Source organism: Zalophus californianus, chromosome 12 (assembly GCF_009762305.2).
Source record: "Zalophus californianus isolate mZalCal1 chromosome 12, mZalCal1.pri.v2, whole genome shotgun sequence".
NCBI lineage: Eukaryota > Metazoa > Chordata > Mammalia > Carnivora > Otariidae > Zalophus > Zalophus californianus.
Genome location: NC_045606.1, coordinates 57,190,645 through 57,211,348, shown reverse-complemented (window position 1 = coordinate 57,211,348; position 20,704 = coordinate 57,190,645). Strand labels below are relative to the sequence as shown.

At 40.9% G+C, this 20,704-nt stretch overlaps 1 protein-coding gene across 1 annotated transcript in view; it reads right to left on the bottom strand.

Moving 5' to 3' along the window:
- Nucleotides 1-20,704, bottom strand: part of SNX10 (sorting nexin 10) — a 66,814-nt gene that overhangs the window by 5,762 nt on the left and 40,348 nt on the right. Inside the window, 4 exon segments of the mRNA XM_035723358.1 lie at nucleotides 3,504-3,571; nucleotides 3,573-3,603; nucleotides 4,032-4,132; nucleotides 8,109-8,195. Coding sequence (XP_035579251.1) covers nucleotides 3,504-3,571; nucleotides 3,573-3,603; nucleotides 4,032-4,132; nucleotides 8,109-8,195 — 287 coding nt within the window.

Here is a 20,704-nt window from a genome sequence, read left to right as displayed (position 1 = left end):
CCCATTCGCGGTATGAATCAAACATAAATTAGTAGGACGGCCATGTTTATAGCTGGTGACTTACCAACAGTTTATTATTTTAACCCATAACTTTCTTTTTCCGTAACTATTAGTAGAAGTGACTTACAATTTATAATTAGCCGGGGGTGGAAAAATCCAAAAGTGTGATTATAGCCAAGATGGAGAGAAAATGAATACATTTGAAAAATGTCACAATCATACTGACCAAATTTAGCTAGCTTTAAGAGTTCTAGTAATTATGAACTTGCCAGTTCTGGGAATTAATATGATGCTTCCACCTTTCCTATAATTTCCTTGTGTATATAATCAAGATGATACCCAATTCCTAATAATACCGTAGGAACAGAGATAGAACATGTAAAAAGCTAAACACAGAGCAAGTGTTCAATAAATGGCATAACCTATTATTTGGCACTTAGTCAAAGAAACAAGTTCTCAGTTCCTTTATAAAGACTGGCCTGGATATGTACTTTGTTATTAAAGATGTATAATTTCACCTCAAGGTGAAAAAACAAATTCTAAACTTCTAAGTTTATACTTATAAACACACATATGTGCAGAGACAGCAGCATTTTGGTTTCAAAGAGTTTGAACATACATAGTGTTCTCGGTTCGAAACTTCAAAACCTCCATAAAAAAACAGATTTTAGAAATACATGCTAAAAACCTACAGCACAAGCATATTTCACATTTTAATGCTGGGGTGTCTTCTGTCTCAAGTTCCTAAAAGTGCTCTACAAAAAAAAAAAAAAGAAGTGCAGGCTATTGATAATGATAATGACCTTCCTTACCGGGCAGCCAGTGGGGCCTCGGGGGGTGTCACGCTGGGATTAGGACCCAGCGCCGAGCCAGGCTGAGCTGCAATGCCGCGTCCAGCCTCCCCAAGTGGGCTTGGGTTGAGGGGATGCCAGGGGCAAAGACCTGCGAGGTTGTTACTTCTACACAAACTGGGCAAAGAACAGGAGCGCCATGCACCAGAATGTGAGGGGCACAGAATGGAGGGTGAGGAGGATCCGGAGGGGCCACAGTGTTTAGGCCATTTAGGCCAGGCCTGAATCCAACCGTGTGGTAGGATAGACTCCTTGCTTCCTTCAGGTTCAAACCATGCGGAAGCACCAGCTGTCATCTTTACTGTGAAACCCATCAGCTTGGAGACTGATGTTCACATACTATAGTGGGACAAATGAAAATACAAGGGAACTCGGTGTCTGCTGCGTGAGTGGACTTCTAGGTGATCATCCAGGTCCAATTTCAACAAACTTAGCTATCCCCTGATATGGACAGAGTACTTTCCCACGAGAATGGAAGCTTCAAGAGGGTAAGGATGTGTGTCCATTGCGTGCAGTCCTATTTCCCCAGGACCCAGCCTGGCCCGGAGTAGACACTTAACAAATAGGTTTGCAGAGTCCTTTCCAATGCATCGTCTTAATGACACAACCAATGAGGTCAAGCAGTGCCTGTGTTACATGATCGCACTCTTTATAGCAAACTGAGACACACAAGAATTAAGGGACTTTTCCAAGGTCAGATCGCCAGAAAAAATTTAGGAGCTGTGATTCCTGGGAGACCCGGAACCTAGCTCCTCAAGCTTCATCTCCAGGATCCCTTCCGCTAGGTTGTCCGCATCAGATGCAATCAGCAAGCAGCCAAATGGCACAGTATGCAGAAATAACGGAGCACCAGCCTGCCTGCCCTGCAGCCGAGCGACCTCACTCAGTCATGAACTTGGTAGATCAACTGTGGAAGGAAAGGTCGTTTTCAAAACAGTGAAGTGATTCCTGGTCAAAAACACACGCCCCATGCCGAACTCCCGATATAAATACAGAGACACATGCCGTCCTTCGACCTCCAATAAAGAGACATCTCTACAGAAGAAAAGCAGCTTCCCAGGGCTGACAGGGACTGTAGGATTTGGCTGTCCCCGTCCAGGCCTCACTGCCAACGGCCAGTCTGTGGCTTCCCCGAGCTGCATCTGCACTGACAGGCCGCTCAGCAAACTTGGACTCATGGGCCACATCTTAAGGGAGACACCATCAGCCACCTGGGTCTCGGAGAGACAACAATTAAGATCAGAGCTGTCTCCAAAGGGAATGGGCAGAAAAAACCTGACCAGGCCTTTGTTCTGTCACGCCTGTGAGATCCAAAAGAATACCACTGTAACAGTCCCTGAGGCCTTGGCTCACATAATGGGTGCTTCTGGTCTCTTGTCATTTTTATTCCTCTGGCTTTTTTCCTTTCTGGCCCTCCCTCAATTTATAATCTTGGATGTTTCGGATGTCTCCATGACCCCTTCCCAGGAAAGACACTATATCAACCTAATGGAAATAAATATTAATATTCATGTGCATACTTAATATCCAAACCCTTTATGAGTGAGCCATATGGGGAGAAGGCAGTATATTATTTCAGGCTAGCTGTAAGGGCCCACGTAGTGAACTCCAAGGGAGATTACTTCAGATCCTGAAGTCAGTAGAAAAAGAAAGGGAGCTTAGGAAACTGGGCCCTGCCACTAACTAGTAGTCCCATGACTCGGCCTATTTCCTAATCTATAAAATAGGAAGTTGGAAAAATTAGCTCAAAGCTATTTCATGTCTAAGTGGATTAAAATAATAATGGCCAAGACCACACATTACATGCCAGACTGATGTGAGTGCTTTACCTTCATTAACTCACTTAATCCTCTCAACAACTTTACAAAGTTCCTACCATTATTAACCCCATTTAATGGACGGTAAAATGCAAGCACAGAGGACGTTTAAGACTTGCCCAAGCCCCCAGCCAATAAGTAGCAGAGCCAAGATGTGGCCTCAGTGTCTGAGTACAAACAATGTGCTGTTTCATGGGATGGGTATTCTAGCATTCCAGAGTGGAAAAAAAGAAATTACAGTAGTGCAAATTCAAGTCACTTTAACTGCAGTATGCCATCACCAAGCAATCCAGAGTTAATAACCCAAACTATTCAAACACCAATAACTACTCCCTTATAAACAAACATGCCCTCCAGAGAGTACAGTTAAACTCTTTCTTTAGAAGAGCCCAGGAAAGTATTCACTAGCAGCCCATCGTGGAGCTGATTTGGGTCTGTCAGTCCTAAATGTTGTAAATAAAGACAGTTTTTAAGAAGTACCTTTTTAATAAAGCACATTTGCCTCCTGGCAAATTTTACTTTTGTCAGCTCAACTCCCAGGTAATTTGGCTCTGCTTTATAGCTTCAGGGACTGTGCGCAGATTTATTATCTGACTCAATTAGCTCATTGTTTTCCTTCTAGAAGATGTGGTCCCGGATGTGCACCATATGATGTGAGCCACAAGATGGAGCTCTTATATAGGAAATGAACTACTGAGCCCGGCACCTCCAAGATTATCATCATCAGCACTTCAGAATGGTGATCTTCTCCCCGACATAATTATAGGACATTCGACTCTTGCAAAGCACTTTGCTCACAACTCCTGTCTGGCCACAAGAGTTTCTGTGCACTTACTTTCTCAGGAAATCTTCCAAACCCTGACGACGCTGATCTACATGCTGGCGATTATTCATGTTGAAAAAACAGGTTTTTAGATGGAAGTTCTGGCAGTTGTCTTATGAGAAAGAAAAAAAAAATTTTTTTAATCATCAAATCAAGGTGGTTTAGTGACAGAAATCCCTCAAAGTGAAAGCAAATTATGTGTGAGAGTTATCGTGTAACTATCACATAGTTGTATGTGTATTATATGGCATATATATTATAGTTATATAATAAGGCTATGAGAAAATTCATTAACTTAAAGAAAAACACATTTTTAAACATTTTTGAGGCCTTTCACGGTCAATACTCATCGAGTTGGGGAAATTCAAGTGGTAAATTTTGAATTCAGATGCAGTAGCCAGAAAACTAAAGCTGTATATTGCAATCAAGAAGAAAGCCTACAAAATCCTTCATATATTATGTATCTTAATGCACAACAAATTTTAAAATGTTGAATGTAATAATAAAGTCTCCTCCATATCACTTATTTAAATCACTTACACCAGCAATGCATTACTTTGGAGTCTCTGCCTCAGCCACACAAATTCTCTGTATCTTCTTCGCACACAGGATGTTTTCATGGTAAAACACATGCTATTGGTCTGTTTAAAGAAAAAGAAACATTTAAGCCTCACTTAGGGGAAAAAAATTGTTTTTTCTTACATCTCTAACTCACTATATGTACCCATATGCATTTTAAAAACCAAAAATACATCTGCATTTATGCTAGACTCCCATCTTGCACAAAACCCACCAGCAGAATATCCCTGAAGGCAGATGGGATGACATCAATGAGCAGTGTTGTCCTGGGGCAAGGCATTACCCCGCCCTTCCCTGAGTCCTGAGGTAGACTCTTCCTCACCTGTTAGTGCTGCTTTCAAAGATGAATCATAAAAATGAAACAAATCCTGAAGTCTAAATGACCAATAAAAACTCAGGGTTATCCCTTCCATTTTAACACCATCCATCCATCCGTGTAGCTGCAGAAGCCTTTGGGAATTAGAGACCCCCTTCTTACAGCCCTTGATAAGACACCACAAGAAGCCATCATATCCTTGATATGGCTGTCAGTACAGATCACACAAATCACCAGGCATCCTGAAATCACTTTTTTGGGGGTAGAGGGAAGGGAAATTACCACAGTTCAATTGCAAAAGAGCTGCTACCAGCATCAACCCAGACATTTTCCTGCACCCAAACCATGTTTATACGCTGAACATTCTCATCAGACTGTTTCCCCATCTTACGCCCAGATTTTCTTCCAGAACCTATTGGTGTCATCAGTTTTACTTCCAATGTTCTAACTCACTGAATGGTGGGTCTTCTCTCTCTTAACGTTTATCTCCTGTCTGCATCTTGATGGGGGGTCTTCTCTGACTCTGCTGAGCCGGAAGCAGCAACACCCCAAGAACCATTAGGATCAAGGCAGACATGCCCACCCAGATGCGATTCTCCACTGTGTAATCTTGGTTGTTTGAGGCTGTGATCAGGATGTCCCAGGGAGGGTGAGGCGTGGAGTGGGGGCTGGGGGCCAACCATGTGGAGGAAAGGTTGTGTCCACCACAGCATCCGTACCAGCCCCCATGGGGGGGGCCCACACTGCCCAGGGGGAAGTTGGGGCTGGGCTGTCTGTCTAGATGCTGGGGAGCTCTTCATCCTGCGACCTCCAGGTGCAGAGAGTCACTGGGGTGTCCTGAACTCACTTTTAAACAAGAGAACAGCATCCTCCTCTACTGGATGTGCAAGGTAGAGTGAGGCATGTGGTGCAGAGGGACAAGCATCTGCGTGGGGAACCACATGCCAGTCCCGGATCTGCCATTGAGAGGGTCATTCGAACTCCAGTTTGCTGAACGATAAAATGGGGATGAAGGAGTACGTACCTATTTCATAAGTACCTAGCAAATGTTTTCTATTAACATTATTATTAGATAGGAGATGTTGGTTTCCTTCCAGCTACCTTAAGGCAGACTTCGAAAAAGCCACCTATGACAGAGTCCCCATCCTAAGCAAAACAGCAATGATTCTCCTTCAGGTAAACCCAAGACTGGTAAATATGGGTGTTTCTCCCTTCTCCTTTGTGTAAACAAGACTGGCAAAAATTTGTCTATTGGTTTTGTAAGGAGATCTCTATTCTATTTCAAAATTGTATTTCATAACCTTTACATTGCCAAATGACAAAATTGTTTGCCCCAAGGTTTATATTCTTTCAAAATTGTTATTATTCTGCCACTTAATAAGCACCCAGCAGTACTTTTCCTCGGCAAATGTAAGTGATTTTGTGCCCAGGTTCTTAAACTCTTCCTGTGAAACGTGTGGCACAGTTCCTGCTACTCCTGAGCTTGATAAAGTTCAGAAAACCTCAGGAGGCAGAGAGGTTAAGACATCTGCCTCCAAAGTAGCTATTGGTCTAAACCCCATCACCTTTGACAATATGGCAGCAAAAAGCACCAGATGGAGTTTGTGGCACAATAACATTCCGTGTGTGGATTTCAAAGCACACCAGGGCCTCACCCTACCGTGACCCTCGGGGACTAAGACAGCAGGCCATTTACACCAGAACGATGCCCTAACAAGCCTGGGCAGACATCTTCTTGGTGCTCTCTCCCCAGAGGCGACCAGGCCACTGCAGGGACTCCTGACACCTCAGGTACAGACTCAGTCCATTTCAACTCCCTTTCATTTCTCTGTTCCCAATTACTGTCGATGTCAATAACATGGATGTCAACTGGCAATCCATCTGGCCCATCTGTAAGTCCTTCCTTTATAGGACAAGGTCAGGAGAGTATATACTGTCCACTAATTTAAAATTCCAAATAAATGCTAAGATTTCAGAGTCATCTGGTATCATTTCTCCTTGAGGTTAGTTTAAATGGGTTAACCACCAGCTTCTCTACCTGCAAAGCTCTATGGGTCTAGAATCTGAGTGAGGCTGACGAAAGCTCTCCAGTAGCCCCCCTCCACATCCACTCCTAATCATAAACGGGTATGGACAGTTAGGACCAGACTATGCTGAGATCACTAACTTATTAAGCTCCTCTAAATCTATTTGCTTATTTCTGCTATCTACCAAGCCCAGAAGATTTATACATTGTCAATTTATTAGCATTTCAGAGAAATGCCACAACACCGTCAAATAATTTTGTGGAACCCATCATTTCTGGCTCGAGATAGACATTTCTGAATTCACCTCATGCTATTTATGTAGCAGAGAAAAATCTATGCTTTCATTAACTCCCTGAGGATAATTAAATTTCACATCTACCATAAAGTGTGATAACAGCCCACACATTTTTTGGAGGAATTTAAAAAGGTAACTAAATTTCATTTCATTTTCAAATGCTTAGTCTTACATACTCATGTTATAGTTTTCCACACAGAATGCGTATCTGGTGTGACTTTATGAGTAAAACCAAAGCAAAATCAAAATACAAGGCATACTCTGGCAGTGGCCTTCAACACAATCAACAAAAAAGCAGTTCTTAAAAAAAAAAAAAAAAAGCAGTTCTGAGTTTTTAGTTTATTTTCTAAGCCAGGGAACTTGGAAAGAAAAAAAGGGAAGAAAGGGGGGAAAAGTTTTATGGCTGATGCTTGGGTTCCAATATACCAATTTAACTATTACAATGGAAAATTAAAGGTGGCTAAATTTTACTTCATTTGACCTATATACTCACAGATAAAATCTGAGTCTATTTCTATGCTCCCAAGAGAATTCTGGACTAAATCAGATGGGAAAAGTGACTATCTTCATGATCAGGGGCCAATAAACCATAACCTGTGGGCCACATCCAGCCTGACACGTGTCTTTGCAAATAAAGTTTTAAAGTTTTATTGGAACACAGTTACATGTATTCATGTACATGTATGGCTACTTTTCACCCTACCACAGAGGAATTGAATAATTTCAAGAGAGAATGTATGCCCCAGAAACCTGAAGACATTTACTACCTGGCTCTTTACAAAAGTTTGCTGACCCTTGTTCCAGATGATCACAGAAGGCCACACACCACACAGCATAACTCAAAAGATTATAATAAAGTATTATTTCCAGATAAAGTACATCATTTCTAGTTGCTTACTTACATTAATTACTCAGAATCTGGACTAAGACAAAATAATTGCACATGTTCATTTCCTACTTTCTTATTCTACATATAAAACCACCGCATATCAGTTTTCCAGAGAGCTCTATATCCTCTCAAAACCTAAGATTTATCAGGTAATATATTACCCAGAAATATGCTATAACAGATCATAAAGAAATACCATTAATGAGCTATAAATACTCTTTAACTGGGAATTTTAGATGTATTCACACCTTCATACATGAAGGCAATAAACATTAAAATATTAATATTAGCAAAGGTACAATAAGGAACGCAAATGAGTAATTTTCCAGCTTTAGGAGCCATCTGACCACTTCGTTTGAGATACAGGCATTACTTGTAATCATTCAAATTCAGTTCTCCGAGTTAGGAAAATTTTTACAAATTTAAATTTTAGGTAGAACAGAGCGTCCCATCAGATGTACACCATCTAAAAATCACTACGATCTACGTAGACTATTGACTGTATACTTACATGAATACATATCTCATAGTCAATATAAGAATGCCAAAAGTCCTCTTTTTGAATCCGAGGATCTCGAACCCAGACGCTTACAAACTCCTGTAAGGGCATCACAAACAAAGAGAAGTGTTTCAGAATCACAAGCAGGGCTGGAAAGAGCAGAGGGGAGCGATGGTACCAAAGCAAAACTGAAATGAGCTGCGGTCGTGAATTCTTTAAAAAACAAGAAGTAAATCTAATGAATCAGGCACCACAGGAAGTCCAAAAGCACTGTGCCACAAATGGAATTTTTAAAATAATGCAAAACCAAGCTGGGTGCCCTTCTCAGTAGTCTTACAGGTTATAGGAGAGTAAGAAAGTGTACTCAAAAACTGAGTTTTCCATTTTTAATCATGAAAAATATGTTCAGATTTTCTCAAATCTTAAAAGCAGCCATTTCTTACTTTCTTTATCTCTCTACAGGAAAACTAAATCACTTCCTAGAACAAAATATAAGAGTAACAAAGGTCCTATGAAAAGCAAGCAATGGGAGATGAAAACGACTTTGTGTAGGCAGCCAAGCTTCATGAGAATAAGCAGCAATAACTTATTAATAGGAAGATGAACACCTTTTACCCAATACTTTTCCATTTTTAAAATATATTTTTCTATATAGTAAATCATTTCCTTTTCATAATAACCTCCTGTTATGGGTAAAAGTTAGCAATATTAAAAAAAATTCATGGCAGATAATCTTGTTCCTTTTTAAAGATAATAAGAATTGGAAATACAGGATAAAGTTTAAAACACAATACTTTCCAAAAAGTGCTCTTTACTAAACAAGCTTAGTTTAAAAATATGAAAGCATGTACAACAATGATCATGTTTGGCATAATAAATTTTAAAGTATAATTTATTCACGTGGTGATCATAAATTTGCTAAATGAATTTAATTATTTTATTTAAAGATTTTATTTATTTGAGAGAGAGAGTGTGCGAGAGAAAGCAAGCATGAGCGGGGGCGGGGAGGGAGGAACACAGGGGGAGGGAGAAGCAGACTCCCTGCTGAGTGCAGAGAGCCTCCCTCCACCCCCCCAGGGCTCAGTCTTCCCCCACCCCACCCTGAGATCATGACCTGAGCCAAAATCAAGAGTCAGACACTTAACCAACTGAGCCACCCAGGTGCCCCTAAAGATTTTATTTTTAAGTAACCTCTATACTCAGCATGGGCCTCAAACCCAATACCCCAAGATCGAGAGTTGCATGCTCTACCCACTGGACCAGCCAGGCACCCTGATTTTTTTTTAAAGATTTTATTTTTAAATAATCACTATACCCAACATGGGGCTCAAACTCACAACCCCAAGATCAAGAGTTGCATGCTCTACCGGACTGAGCCAGCCAGGTGCCCCTAATTGAATTTAATTGTAAACATTTAAACTTTTTGTCTAAAAAATGGGGCATCAAAGTTGAAATTTTAGGCATTTTTTACTGCCCTGTTTTGGCACATCTGAGAGGCAGGCTATGAACGCTCTAGAGCAGAAACAGAAGAGAGATTATGGTGTTTTCTGGACAGAGCACCTCCCATTCTGTTACACAGATCATAAAATGAGAATTTTTCAGAGGATTTTTTTTAAAGTAAAAAAGAAAAATAGTTCACGTTCCCTTCTGCCACCTATCAAGTGTCACCTTCTAAGGCAACATGCACTTTGTTCTTGAATTTGAGATTTCTGCCCTACTGCCCGCCTCAGTCTCCAGGGATTATGAGTTAATCTTTCCCAAAGTCTTACTTTAAAAATCTTTTCATTACGTATTTTTAAAGTCATTTAGAAGATGGATAATAAAAACAAGATAACAATATAATGATGCTCTAAACATGTTTGGCCATTATTTCTCAAAAGCACATTAAAGTCTAAGAGAAGCCGCTCAGAGATGGAAACCGGAAGAAAATCCAGGCACGATGCCTTACTCATTCTACCTCGGCCTCCTGTCGGCGCGCGCGTGTGTGTGTGTGTGTGTAACTCATTTCTCCAGAGTACTCTGCACACACCCAGAGTTCTTAGAAGGAATGAACCAGACATCAGCGAATCAATGAACAGAAGGGCAAAAAGGTTAGGAAGACAAGACCAGAGTTCAGAGAAGACCACATTTATCCTTCCAAATCCCCCACCCACACATACACTCAGGGCTGCCTTCTGACTTTCCTGGGCCCTGGGTACTTTTGCCTTTATGCGCTCTTTCTGCCACACACAAAAACATTAAAAATCATACTTTATGACTACACTGACATGAAGATGAATATATTAATGTTATGTAATAAAACCTTTCCTTTGATCTCAAAGTGCATTTTGTTTTTCCGATTTTAAAAGAAATTAAAACATTTTCCCGGACTCCTAAAAGCCATGTGGGCCCTGGTCACCATATGCCTAATGGAGAAGTCAGCGGGGCCCACACTGAGCAAGGCAGAAGGCTGGTAACAGCGGCCAAGGTTATCCCGCACCACCCTTCCTCACCCCGCGAGCCAGAGCACCTAGTCATCGGGTCACATGGAAGCCATGCGCCCTCACAGGGTGCTGGCTGCTCCATTTTTCCGCTGGAGAGACAGGAGTTCTTGAATATACCAAAAGGGAAATTAAATATTTCCGACGGCTGAATGTTCTATATTAACAGCACAAGACAAGTACCCGTTACTGAAATAGCGGGCCTTTACACAGATGAGACAAGAGTGAAAAGGAAACCCACTTGTCAACGTGCCGCAAACTTGTGATTAAAAAAAAAAAAAAAGAAAGATTCTGAACTAAAACTATAAAACCCACAATTTCTACAGTGTCACAAACCCCCTGGCCACTCGACATACCTTTCATTGGTGATGGTAGCAATGACAAATAGTTCTGAAAAACATCAAGGCTTTTTCCCCCCCATTTGCTTGCTACTGCTCAACTGTGAACATGTAAGCTTTGAGTGACATGTCCCTCTTCACGGACAGAGCTCTGACTTATGGTCACAAGACTAGGGATAAATGCTGGTTTACCACTTTCTAAATTACGAACTTATTCATTGAGCCTCTGTTTCCACATCTGGAAAATGGGGATAATACCTGTTCCAACCTATCTCAGCTGTTTGTTAGGAATATCAAATTATAAAACACTGGTGAAAATGCTGAGAAGTTGTTCATTAAGTGCTATGTGAATGTAGGGGCACCTGGGTGGCTCAGTCAATCGTCATACTCTTGATTTCCACTCAGGTCACGATCTCAGGGTGGTGAGATCAAGCCCTGTGTCAGGCTCCTCCCTGGGCAAGGAGTCTGCTTAACTTGCTTAAGATATTCTCTCTCTCTTCTTCTGCCCCTCCCCGCCACCCCCACCCCCCGCCCGTGCTCTCCCTAAATATATATATTTATATGTGTGTGTGTGTGTGTGTGTGTTTAAGTGCTACATAAATGAAAAGTATTATTACACAGAAAGGAAAATGCTTATAAACTCAAAGCATTGAGACCTTCCCACAGACACTGGCAATAAGCAATTAAACTAAACCAACTGTATGTATTTTTTAAAGTACAAACTATTAAGAACCCAGCAGCAAACACTCTAACTGTAATTTTTCAGCAAAATATAGACTGACCTAAAGATTTCATAGCACTTGCTCAGAGCAAGCCCCTCATAATATTTGTAGAAGGAATGGACAGCGTAATGACAAATTACAGTAAAAAAAGTCTTTTCTTTATCTCAGTGGCCTGGAATTCTCAGACTCTACTATTATTATTACTCATTAAGTCTAATCTTTATGTAGGGAAGGGTCTGTTGAATACATATTCTAAAACCTTGCTGGGGAAAAAAACAGTCTTCTAAGAACAGCAATGCATTTTAAATGAGCACTCAAAGTCAACTATGGTGCTAAGACTCCAAATATTTTTTTCAATCTTGAAAATCTTGAACTTGGTAGGAGCGCTAAACGTCACTATTCTTTGGTGGATGATGAGCTTTTCCTTTCTCACTCTCTTCAACACTGCTGTGGCCCGAGGGCCATCCCTGGCTGCTATTCTTCACACCCTATTGCACTTCCAGGAGGATCTCACCCAAACATGTGGCTTCAAGCACCCAGCATGGGCTGAGGATTCCCTCTCTGTCCCAGTCCAGGCATCTCTCCACATACACATCCAGCCTCTTGCCTAGAGGGCCCAGGAGCACAGAGTCCACACCCTTGCCACACCATCCTGCTCCCCATCTCATTTCCAGCAAACCCGCCAGAAATCCAGTTACCCCTGACTTCTCTCTTTGACTCACCTCCCAAATCCACACTGACCAAGTTCTCAAGATTCACCCCCCTTTGAACTCCCACAACCCTATTCCCCCTGCTACTGCTTTGGTTCAAGGCCCACTTTTCCAACATTAATGCATATGGGCTGCTGGTGGATCTCTGGGCCTGTACCCAATTCATCCCCCACACTAAGATAAGAATGACCCCAAAGCAAACCTCTGGTGATGTCATTTTCCTGCTAAGAGTCCTTCAAAACCTGCCCCCTAAGCTTCAAGATCAAGTTCAGACTCCTTAGCTAGCACAATAGCCTTTCATGATTTTTACTCTACTCATCTCCAAAGGCTAAACAAAAGTCCCCCTACACGACATGCCAGTTTGCGCCTCCGTGCCTTTGAACATATTGTTCCCTCTGCCTGGACTGCTGTCCCTACCCCCCTATGCACTTTCTTCTTCGTCATCATTTCCTCTTGCCTTCATTTTCTGCTAACTCCAATTCATTTTTCAAAAGGCAGCTCAGTCTCTGGCAATCCTCTGATTCACCCAGTCTGATTCACCTGATCCTCCTCCGAGCCCCTCATGCCTCTGGGCACACCTGGGCCCTGTCCCTACTCACCACAACTTACTGGGCTGTCTAATGCCCACAGGCCTCCTCTACCGGATGCTGAGCTCCTTCAGGGGAGCGAAGGACGTGAGTGCCTGGCACAGCCAATGCATTCCATTAATATCACTTAATGAATAAATGAATGCCTGCAGGAATGAATGAACTGCCTTCAGGAAAAAAAAAAGAGATCAAACTTCGATTGAAATAAAATCCTCATCCACTTGGGTTCTTGGACTCCGTGAATTAACGGTAAGTTATTTAGCAGCTGGTCTAAAGTTTATCTTAATTTAACAAACCCCCTTCCTCTAAGGGTGTGCCAATTAACAGCATATGGCTACATGAGCAATGTTTAAGATCTATGAGAACAAACTGTTTTCGAGTACCCTAAAGAACTCCAGAAGCACCTATTTACATAGAAATAATTGAAAATCATTCTGATAGCTTCAATAACTTGGGTCCCCTAAGACCTGTACCAGACAACAATTTGTTTGCCTAGTTGGAGTTAAAATATGTACTTGAAAGTAGTAAAAGTACATTTATTTTTAAAATATTCTGTAATTCAGATGGGCCTCCCCTCCCCCATCCCACAATTAGTAGGAATTAGTGAAGTTTCATCGCGCTTCCAGCTATGAATAGCACACCCAGGAAGCCAAGGTTCACCTATAATCTCTTAATTAGACGCATCCCTCACGATGCTGCCCACCATCCTTCAAAGGAATGTTGACAGCCTGTCAGCCACAGAGGACAGCTCCGAGTTCCATACCTAGAATCATATGGATTTCCTATGAAAATTGCTTCAGCAGCAGCAGTTAGTCAATTTAATAACCTTATTAAACACTTTAATGACTTCTTGGGCCTAATGACTATATCTAGTACGAAGGAAGAAGCCAGGCAGAGTAGAATTAAAAATTTAAACTAACTGATCCCTACTGTTCTCCATGTGGAAAAAGGCTTCTGAAGAGAGACTGCTAGACTCTTTGAAAAATCTAATTCCCTGTGTTCTCTTATAATAATTGCTCTTTGATTTCAGTACACCCTGTTTCCCCCCCTCCCCCACCACCACCCCAGGTTCAACCTTTGTCCATTTATCCATCTACCTTGTCTTCTTTCTTTTCCTTAGCCTGGACATGAGATGAAATTAACAATAAAAATAAGTGTATTGTATAGGGCACTGTGACAAGTGTTTTACATGTTTCTCTTTAATCTTTATAACAATCCTAACGGGTCAATAATATTATCATCCCATTATTCAAATAAGGAAAGTAAGGCTTCTAAAGCTTAAGCAACTGGCCCAAAGTCAAATGGCCAAAAGGCTGAGCTAGGTTTCAAACTCAAACTTTGCTCCAAAATCTGTGCTCTCAAACATACTATATCTCGCAGTTCTTTTAGCAATGATAAATCTCAGATAATTTCCATTTTCACTGTATTGTATTATTTTGGAGGGGAAAAATTATCATCTTTGCTATTAGCTAAAAGATCAGTTCAAAAAACATGCACTTCTCAAAGGCTTTCTATTCCATCTTTATATTTCTAGCCCCAAGCACAGTGTTAGCACATAGTCAGTCCTCATGAAATGTTTAAGAATTAACAACCAATTGATTACAAAGATGTTTCAAAAACAAAGGGTGTGCGCAGATGCTGTATGCTGAAAATCACAAGATGCAGTTGAAAGAAATCAAAGAAGCATATACTTTGTCTATATCTATGTAAGTCTATGTCTATACTGTGTTCATGAACTGAAAGACTCAACACAGTAAAGAGATCAATTCTCCCCAAATTGATCTATATAGGTTTAATGCAATTCCTGTATAAATCCCAGTTAGATGGTCTGAAGACACAGATGAGCTTATTCTAAGATTTACATGGAAAGGGACCCTAGAATAGCCAAAACAATATTGAAAAAGAACTAAGTGAAAAGAATCCCTCTTCCTGATGACAAGGCTCACTAGATAGCTACAGTAATCAAGATCATATGGTACTGGAAGAGGTATGCAGACCAATGGAATAGAGCAGAAAACCCAGAAGTAGACCCATACATTGGGGCGCCTGGGTGGCTCAGTCAGTTAAGCGTCTGCCTTCAGCTCAGGTCATGATCCTGGGGTCCTGGGATCAGGCCCTGCATTGGGCTCTCTGCTCAGTGGGGAGCCTGCTTCTCCCTCTCCCTCTCCCTCTGCCTGCCGCTCCCCCTGCTTGTGCGTTCTCTCTCTGTCAAATAAATAAAATCTTTAAAAAGAAAAAAAAAACAGACCCATATAGATATGCCCAACTGATTATTGACAAACGTGTAAAAACAATTCAATGAAGGACAGACAGCTTTTCAACAAGTGGTTCTGCAGCAATTGGACATCTATAGGCCCAAGATGACCTTAAACCTGAGCCTTGCACCTTCTACAAAAATTAACTCAAAATGGATCATAGATTTAAATGTAAACATAAAACTATCAGGAAAAAAATATAAGAGAAGATGTTTGGGACCTAGGCCTAGACAAAGAGTTCAAAGACTTGATGCCAAAAGGATAATCCACATAATGAAATGGTGATATATGGGACCTCACCAAAACCAAAAGTCTCCCCTGCAAAAGACCCCACAAAGAAGTTGAAAAGACAAATGACAGACTGGAAGAAAATATGAACAAATCCCACATCCTCAAAGGACTTGTACCTAGAACCTATATAGAACTTTCAAAACTCAACATTTTTTAAAAAATTTTATTTATTTATTTGAGAGAGAGAGAGAGAGAGAGAAAGAAAACACAAGCAGGGGGGAGGGGTAGAGGGAGAAGGAGGAGCAGGCTCCCCACTGAGCAGGGAGCCCCATGCAGGGCTCGGTCCTGAGCCGAAGGCAGATGCTTAACCGACTGAGTCACCGAGGCACCCCTCAAAATTCAACATTTAAAGAAAAAAACGAATTCAATTAGAAAACAGATAAAACACCCAAAGAGCCGTTTCACCAAGGAGGACACACAGATGGCAAGCAAGCACATGGAAAGTGGCGCCACGTCGTTAGCCCTCAAGGAAATGCGGCTCGCCACCATCGGGTGATACCACTGGGCCCACCACAGTTGCTGGTGGTGGTATTAGCCATTTTGATAGGTGTGTGTTTTTCTTTAATTTTCACTGTAGCCCAGCTTTATAGTACAGTAAACATAACTATGCGCTCATCGTGAGAATATTTACTCAGATTACAGAAATATGAGTGGGGGGACAAGGGCTAATGAATCAGACCCTCTAGGTGTTAATGAGTATTAATTGTTCAGAGCCTTGATGAGAATATTCTACCACACAAATGAAGACTTGTTTCATTTTGTGTTCACTTTCTTAGGACGTTTATTTTCCCCTATTCCAAAGTATGTTTTACATGCTTATGTATTTAAACTAAGGACTCATTCATTCATTCAATTAAACAGCACTGAGTCTGTGCTAGGCATGGTTCTAAATTGGAGAATTTAACCAATGGCTTATTCACCAGGGTTCTGTTCAGGACTCCCACATAACAATCTTAAAACTAAAATTTAGCCCATTTTACACACTACATTCTTTACAAATAACAAGCTTGAAAGGCAGAAAGAATGTATCAAGTAAGCTTCCTACTTCCTAATAATAGTTATGACAAATCACCTAAAAGACATACTACAAAGGATGTTACTTGCCACTTTATAGCCTGGAGGGTATTTAAATGCCATGCTCTGGCAGTTTTGAATGATGATTTTTAAGAAAGCTTTTACTACTTCAGGAGTAACTATGGATGAGATTCACTTAGACCTGCCTTTTATATGACTTACAACAGTTGATGATGTTGCAAGCTTTTTTACACAAGTAGCATCCAAAATTAAGTAGTAACTTTTGTATCTCATAACACATTAGGAAAAGTACAGTGGGAAAAACTCATCTTTTGCAATAAGAATTAATTGCTAACCTATGTTAAACTACACCACAAGGACACAATCAGCAAAATCCAGTTTGTGAAAACATAGCTCTATAAACAAAAGATGCAGTTTCTTCAACAAATTGCAAAGGGGGAAAAAAGCAGAATAACAGACGTTAAGCAATATATTAACCCAATGCAATGTGTGGTCTATATTTGGATCATGATTAGAACAACAAAATATATATACTTCCCCCCCAAAAGAATCAGAAAAACTTGAACACTGAATATTTGATGTTATGAAAGAATTAACGCTAATTATTTAAGGTGTGATAATATAGTTTATTCCTAAGAAGGGTCATTTGCTAGACAAGCATACTGAAATATTTACAGATAAAAATACACAATGTCTAGAATTTGTTTCAAAATAATTCACTCTCTGAGACCAGGAGGAAATGGATTGTGGTGGGGGGATAATTTGGTCATGAATTAATAATGTGTTAATTGTTGAATTCTTAGGTACATAAGGGTTCATTATATTATTCTCTCTGCTTTGTGTATGTTTAAAATTTCATAAATGAGGGCGCCTGGGTGGCTCAGTTGGTTAAGCGACTGCCTTCGGCTCAGGTCATGATCCTGGAGTCCCGGGATCGAGTCCCACATCAGGTTCCCTGCTCAGCAGGGAGTCTGCTTCTCCCTTTGACCCTCTTCCCTCTCGTGCTTTCTATCTCTCATTCTCTCTCTCTCAAATAAATAAATAAAATCTTTAAAAAAATTTCATAAATGAAAAGTTAAAAACAGAGAAAGTAAAAGGAAAGAAGGGAGGGAAGTAGGGCAGAGGGGTCATCCCAAGCAGACTGCTTTATGAAAGGGAAAAAAATGTGGGACTCGAAAGTGAAAGCAAGTCAGAAACATAGATCTGAAATGTTAGCCATTTGTTCAACATTGACTGATGCCATGAACATAACACTAACCTTATCAACCTTAAAAAATATGATTTTTTCATTATTATAAAAATAAAACATGTATGTAATTAAGAAAGAGAGATATATATAAAAATTTCAAAAACAGATGAGTACACCATGAAAATGAAGCCCCCTACCTACTGGACTCCCAGTGTTTTGCCCATCTAAGCCAGGACTTTTATATATTTTTTATATTATACATATATATTATATGATATATATTTTATATTATATATACATATTATTACATGTGCTATATATTATATATTATACATACCTTATTATGTTACATATACCATTATATATAACATATTATATATATTATATTGTTATATATTATATATATACTTTTTAACACAAATGGGAGCATAATTTAAATACAGTTTTCTACCTTGCTTTATTTACTGCACAATCTTTTAGAAACCTCTATATGTGAGCAGATATAATTCAGTGTAGTTTGTTTTAAAAGTGTTCATTTTAGAACAGATGGAGATATACAGAACAATCTCCATATACCCTACATCTAGTTTCCCCTATTATAATATCACATCACATAGGCAAGGAAGGAAGGAGGAAGGAATAACAAAACAATTCATTGTAGGGAGTAGGAGACTGCTCTGTCTTGTTACGTCCTTCCAAGTCCCCAGCATCACAGGACCCAGGGGGAAGGCTTGCTTATGGGATATTCTTTAATGATATTCATTGGTTCCAGCCCAGTCAGTTTCCAATCAGTTTCCCAATAACAAAACCATGCTTTCCTAGAGTGAGCCCAAAAGGTTACCATGGGTCAGCACAAGTGTATCCCGAACATGCAACTGTTAAGTTTCCCTCATGTCCGTCCTTGCAGGGCCCTGTCTCCTCCCTGGGCGACCGGGTCCTCAGGGTGCCTGGAATTCCCCTGGGCCCCCCCTGCGTCGGCTCCAGTCAGGATATCTGCTGCCACAGAGCTGAGGGATTTACTGCCACTAAGGTGTCAATAACCGGTCGTTGCTGTCCAGTGTGAAGTATGTATACACGGAAGAAAAACCCTTACCCTAAAGGTATAAATTTCTCAAGGCAGAATGCGGCCATTGTGATCCAGGACAGCAAGGGAGATATACATCCCACCCCCAAGAGCCACACACACAAAAGGGGTTTCAGCCCACCCTCGCAGTCATATCACATAGGCAGGGCCACCCCGTTCATGCCACAGGAGCCCGGGGCAGAGGAACAAACCCAGTGCCTTGGAGGGACCAGAGTGTAGGAGCCCATGAAACACGGTCCAGCAGGAGCGAACTATTTATTCACACATCACAGAAGAGGAGCTCAACGTGGCAGCAAGCAAGGGTCTTTAGCAACGCAGAAAAAAATCAAACTGCTTGCTCCGGACATTGGAATATAAAGAGGATGAAAATGCCTGACTCCACGAAAGACAGCCTGAAACGTGTTTCCTGACACAGCCACCTGCCTTTTCATTAGGATTCTGGGTTCTGACTCATTAAACAGAAGAGTTGATTCAGTTGGGTCCATCTAATTATTCTTATTAAAATATGTAACCATAATATTTTAATTGTAAATTAAAGTTGCATGCATGAATGAATCTGAATTCATTTTAATTTTACAATGGCCCAATGCCAAGGCCTTTTTATGGGGAAGATCCATCAGCTTGGATACTGCTCTCCTGGGAATCCAAGCCAATGTGCAAATGGAACGTGTTTAACTAACAAGGGAGACTCTCACTCCCTGTTCTCTTCTCTCTAGATTTATTGCAATAATAAAGCTATTTTAGCAAGAGAGACTCCATTTGGTTACCCACCCCCCACATCTATTAAAAAAAAAAAAATTTACCAAACTTCTAGGCTGGAGCTACCAGTTAGGTGGAACCAACACGTCACTCCTAAGCTGTCTGAATTTTAAGCAAGGATGGTAAATAGGTCTCAATTCATGTACCAATGTCAAGATTAATTAGTAAAGTCTGCTAATTAAGTGGAAAGTGCTTTACACACATTGCGTCCTCGGTCTAGATGCTAGAACAATCAGTGATAGTACATTCTGCCCTTACATATGCAGTCAGGTGGGACCTGAGCTATTTCCACTAAACATCAACCAAGCACTAGGATATTTAAAGGCTTAACCAAAACCTCCTCCACTTCTAACTGCACTGACTACAGGGTAGGTGGTGAGATAAAAATACCTTGTGAAATTGATTCTTTAGAAAAGCCTCTTCTTGGCTTCTAAGCGGAGGCCTGAGGATAAGGAGGAGTTAGCCAGTCAACATGGAGTGAAGTCTGGGGGAAGAGAGATTATTCCAAGCAGTGGGAGAAACATCTGTGAAAGCCCAGGGGCCCAGGGTGCACAAAGCATTCAAATCTGCAGAACAAGCTCCAGAATAAGAAGTGAGAAGCACATCGGGGGAGAGGGAGAGGCAGAAGGCGAGCCTGGGGAAAGAAGCAGGGTCCGATCATACAGGGCCTTAGAAACCACATTTAGGAGTTTTGACTTCGTTCTCAGAGCAATGTGTTAGACGCCAGAAGATCACTCTGGCCACGGGTAAACAATGGGCTGATATGTGCTGAAAAGCACTATATTACAATACATCCAGAACCTAGCCTGACTATGCTTGTTCTTGCTGACAGAGTTCTAAACTTCCAAACATTTAATCTCTTTCTTCTCTTTTTTTCCTTTTCAGTTGAAGGACTTTCTAGTTTAAAATTCCTTAATGTTATAATATTATCATATAATTATTTATAATAAAGGACTTTGGGGGGGCACTTGGATGGCTCCAGTCAGTGAAGTGTCTGAATCTTGATTTCGGCTCAGGTCATGATCTCAGAGTCGTGAGATCAAGCCCTGGGTCGGGTTCCACACTGAGCACAGAGGCGGCTTAAGATTCTCTCCTTTCCCTCCGCCCCTCTCCCCACTTAAGCTCCCCCGATCAAATAAATAAATAAATAATCTTTAA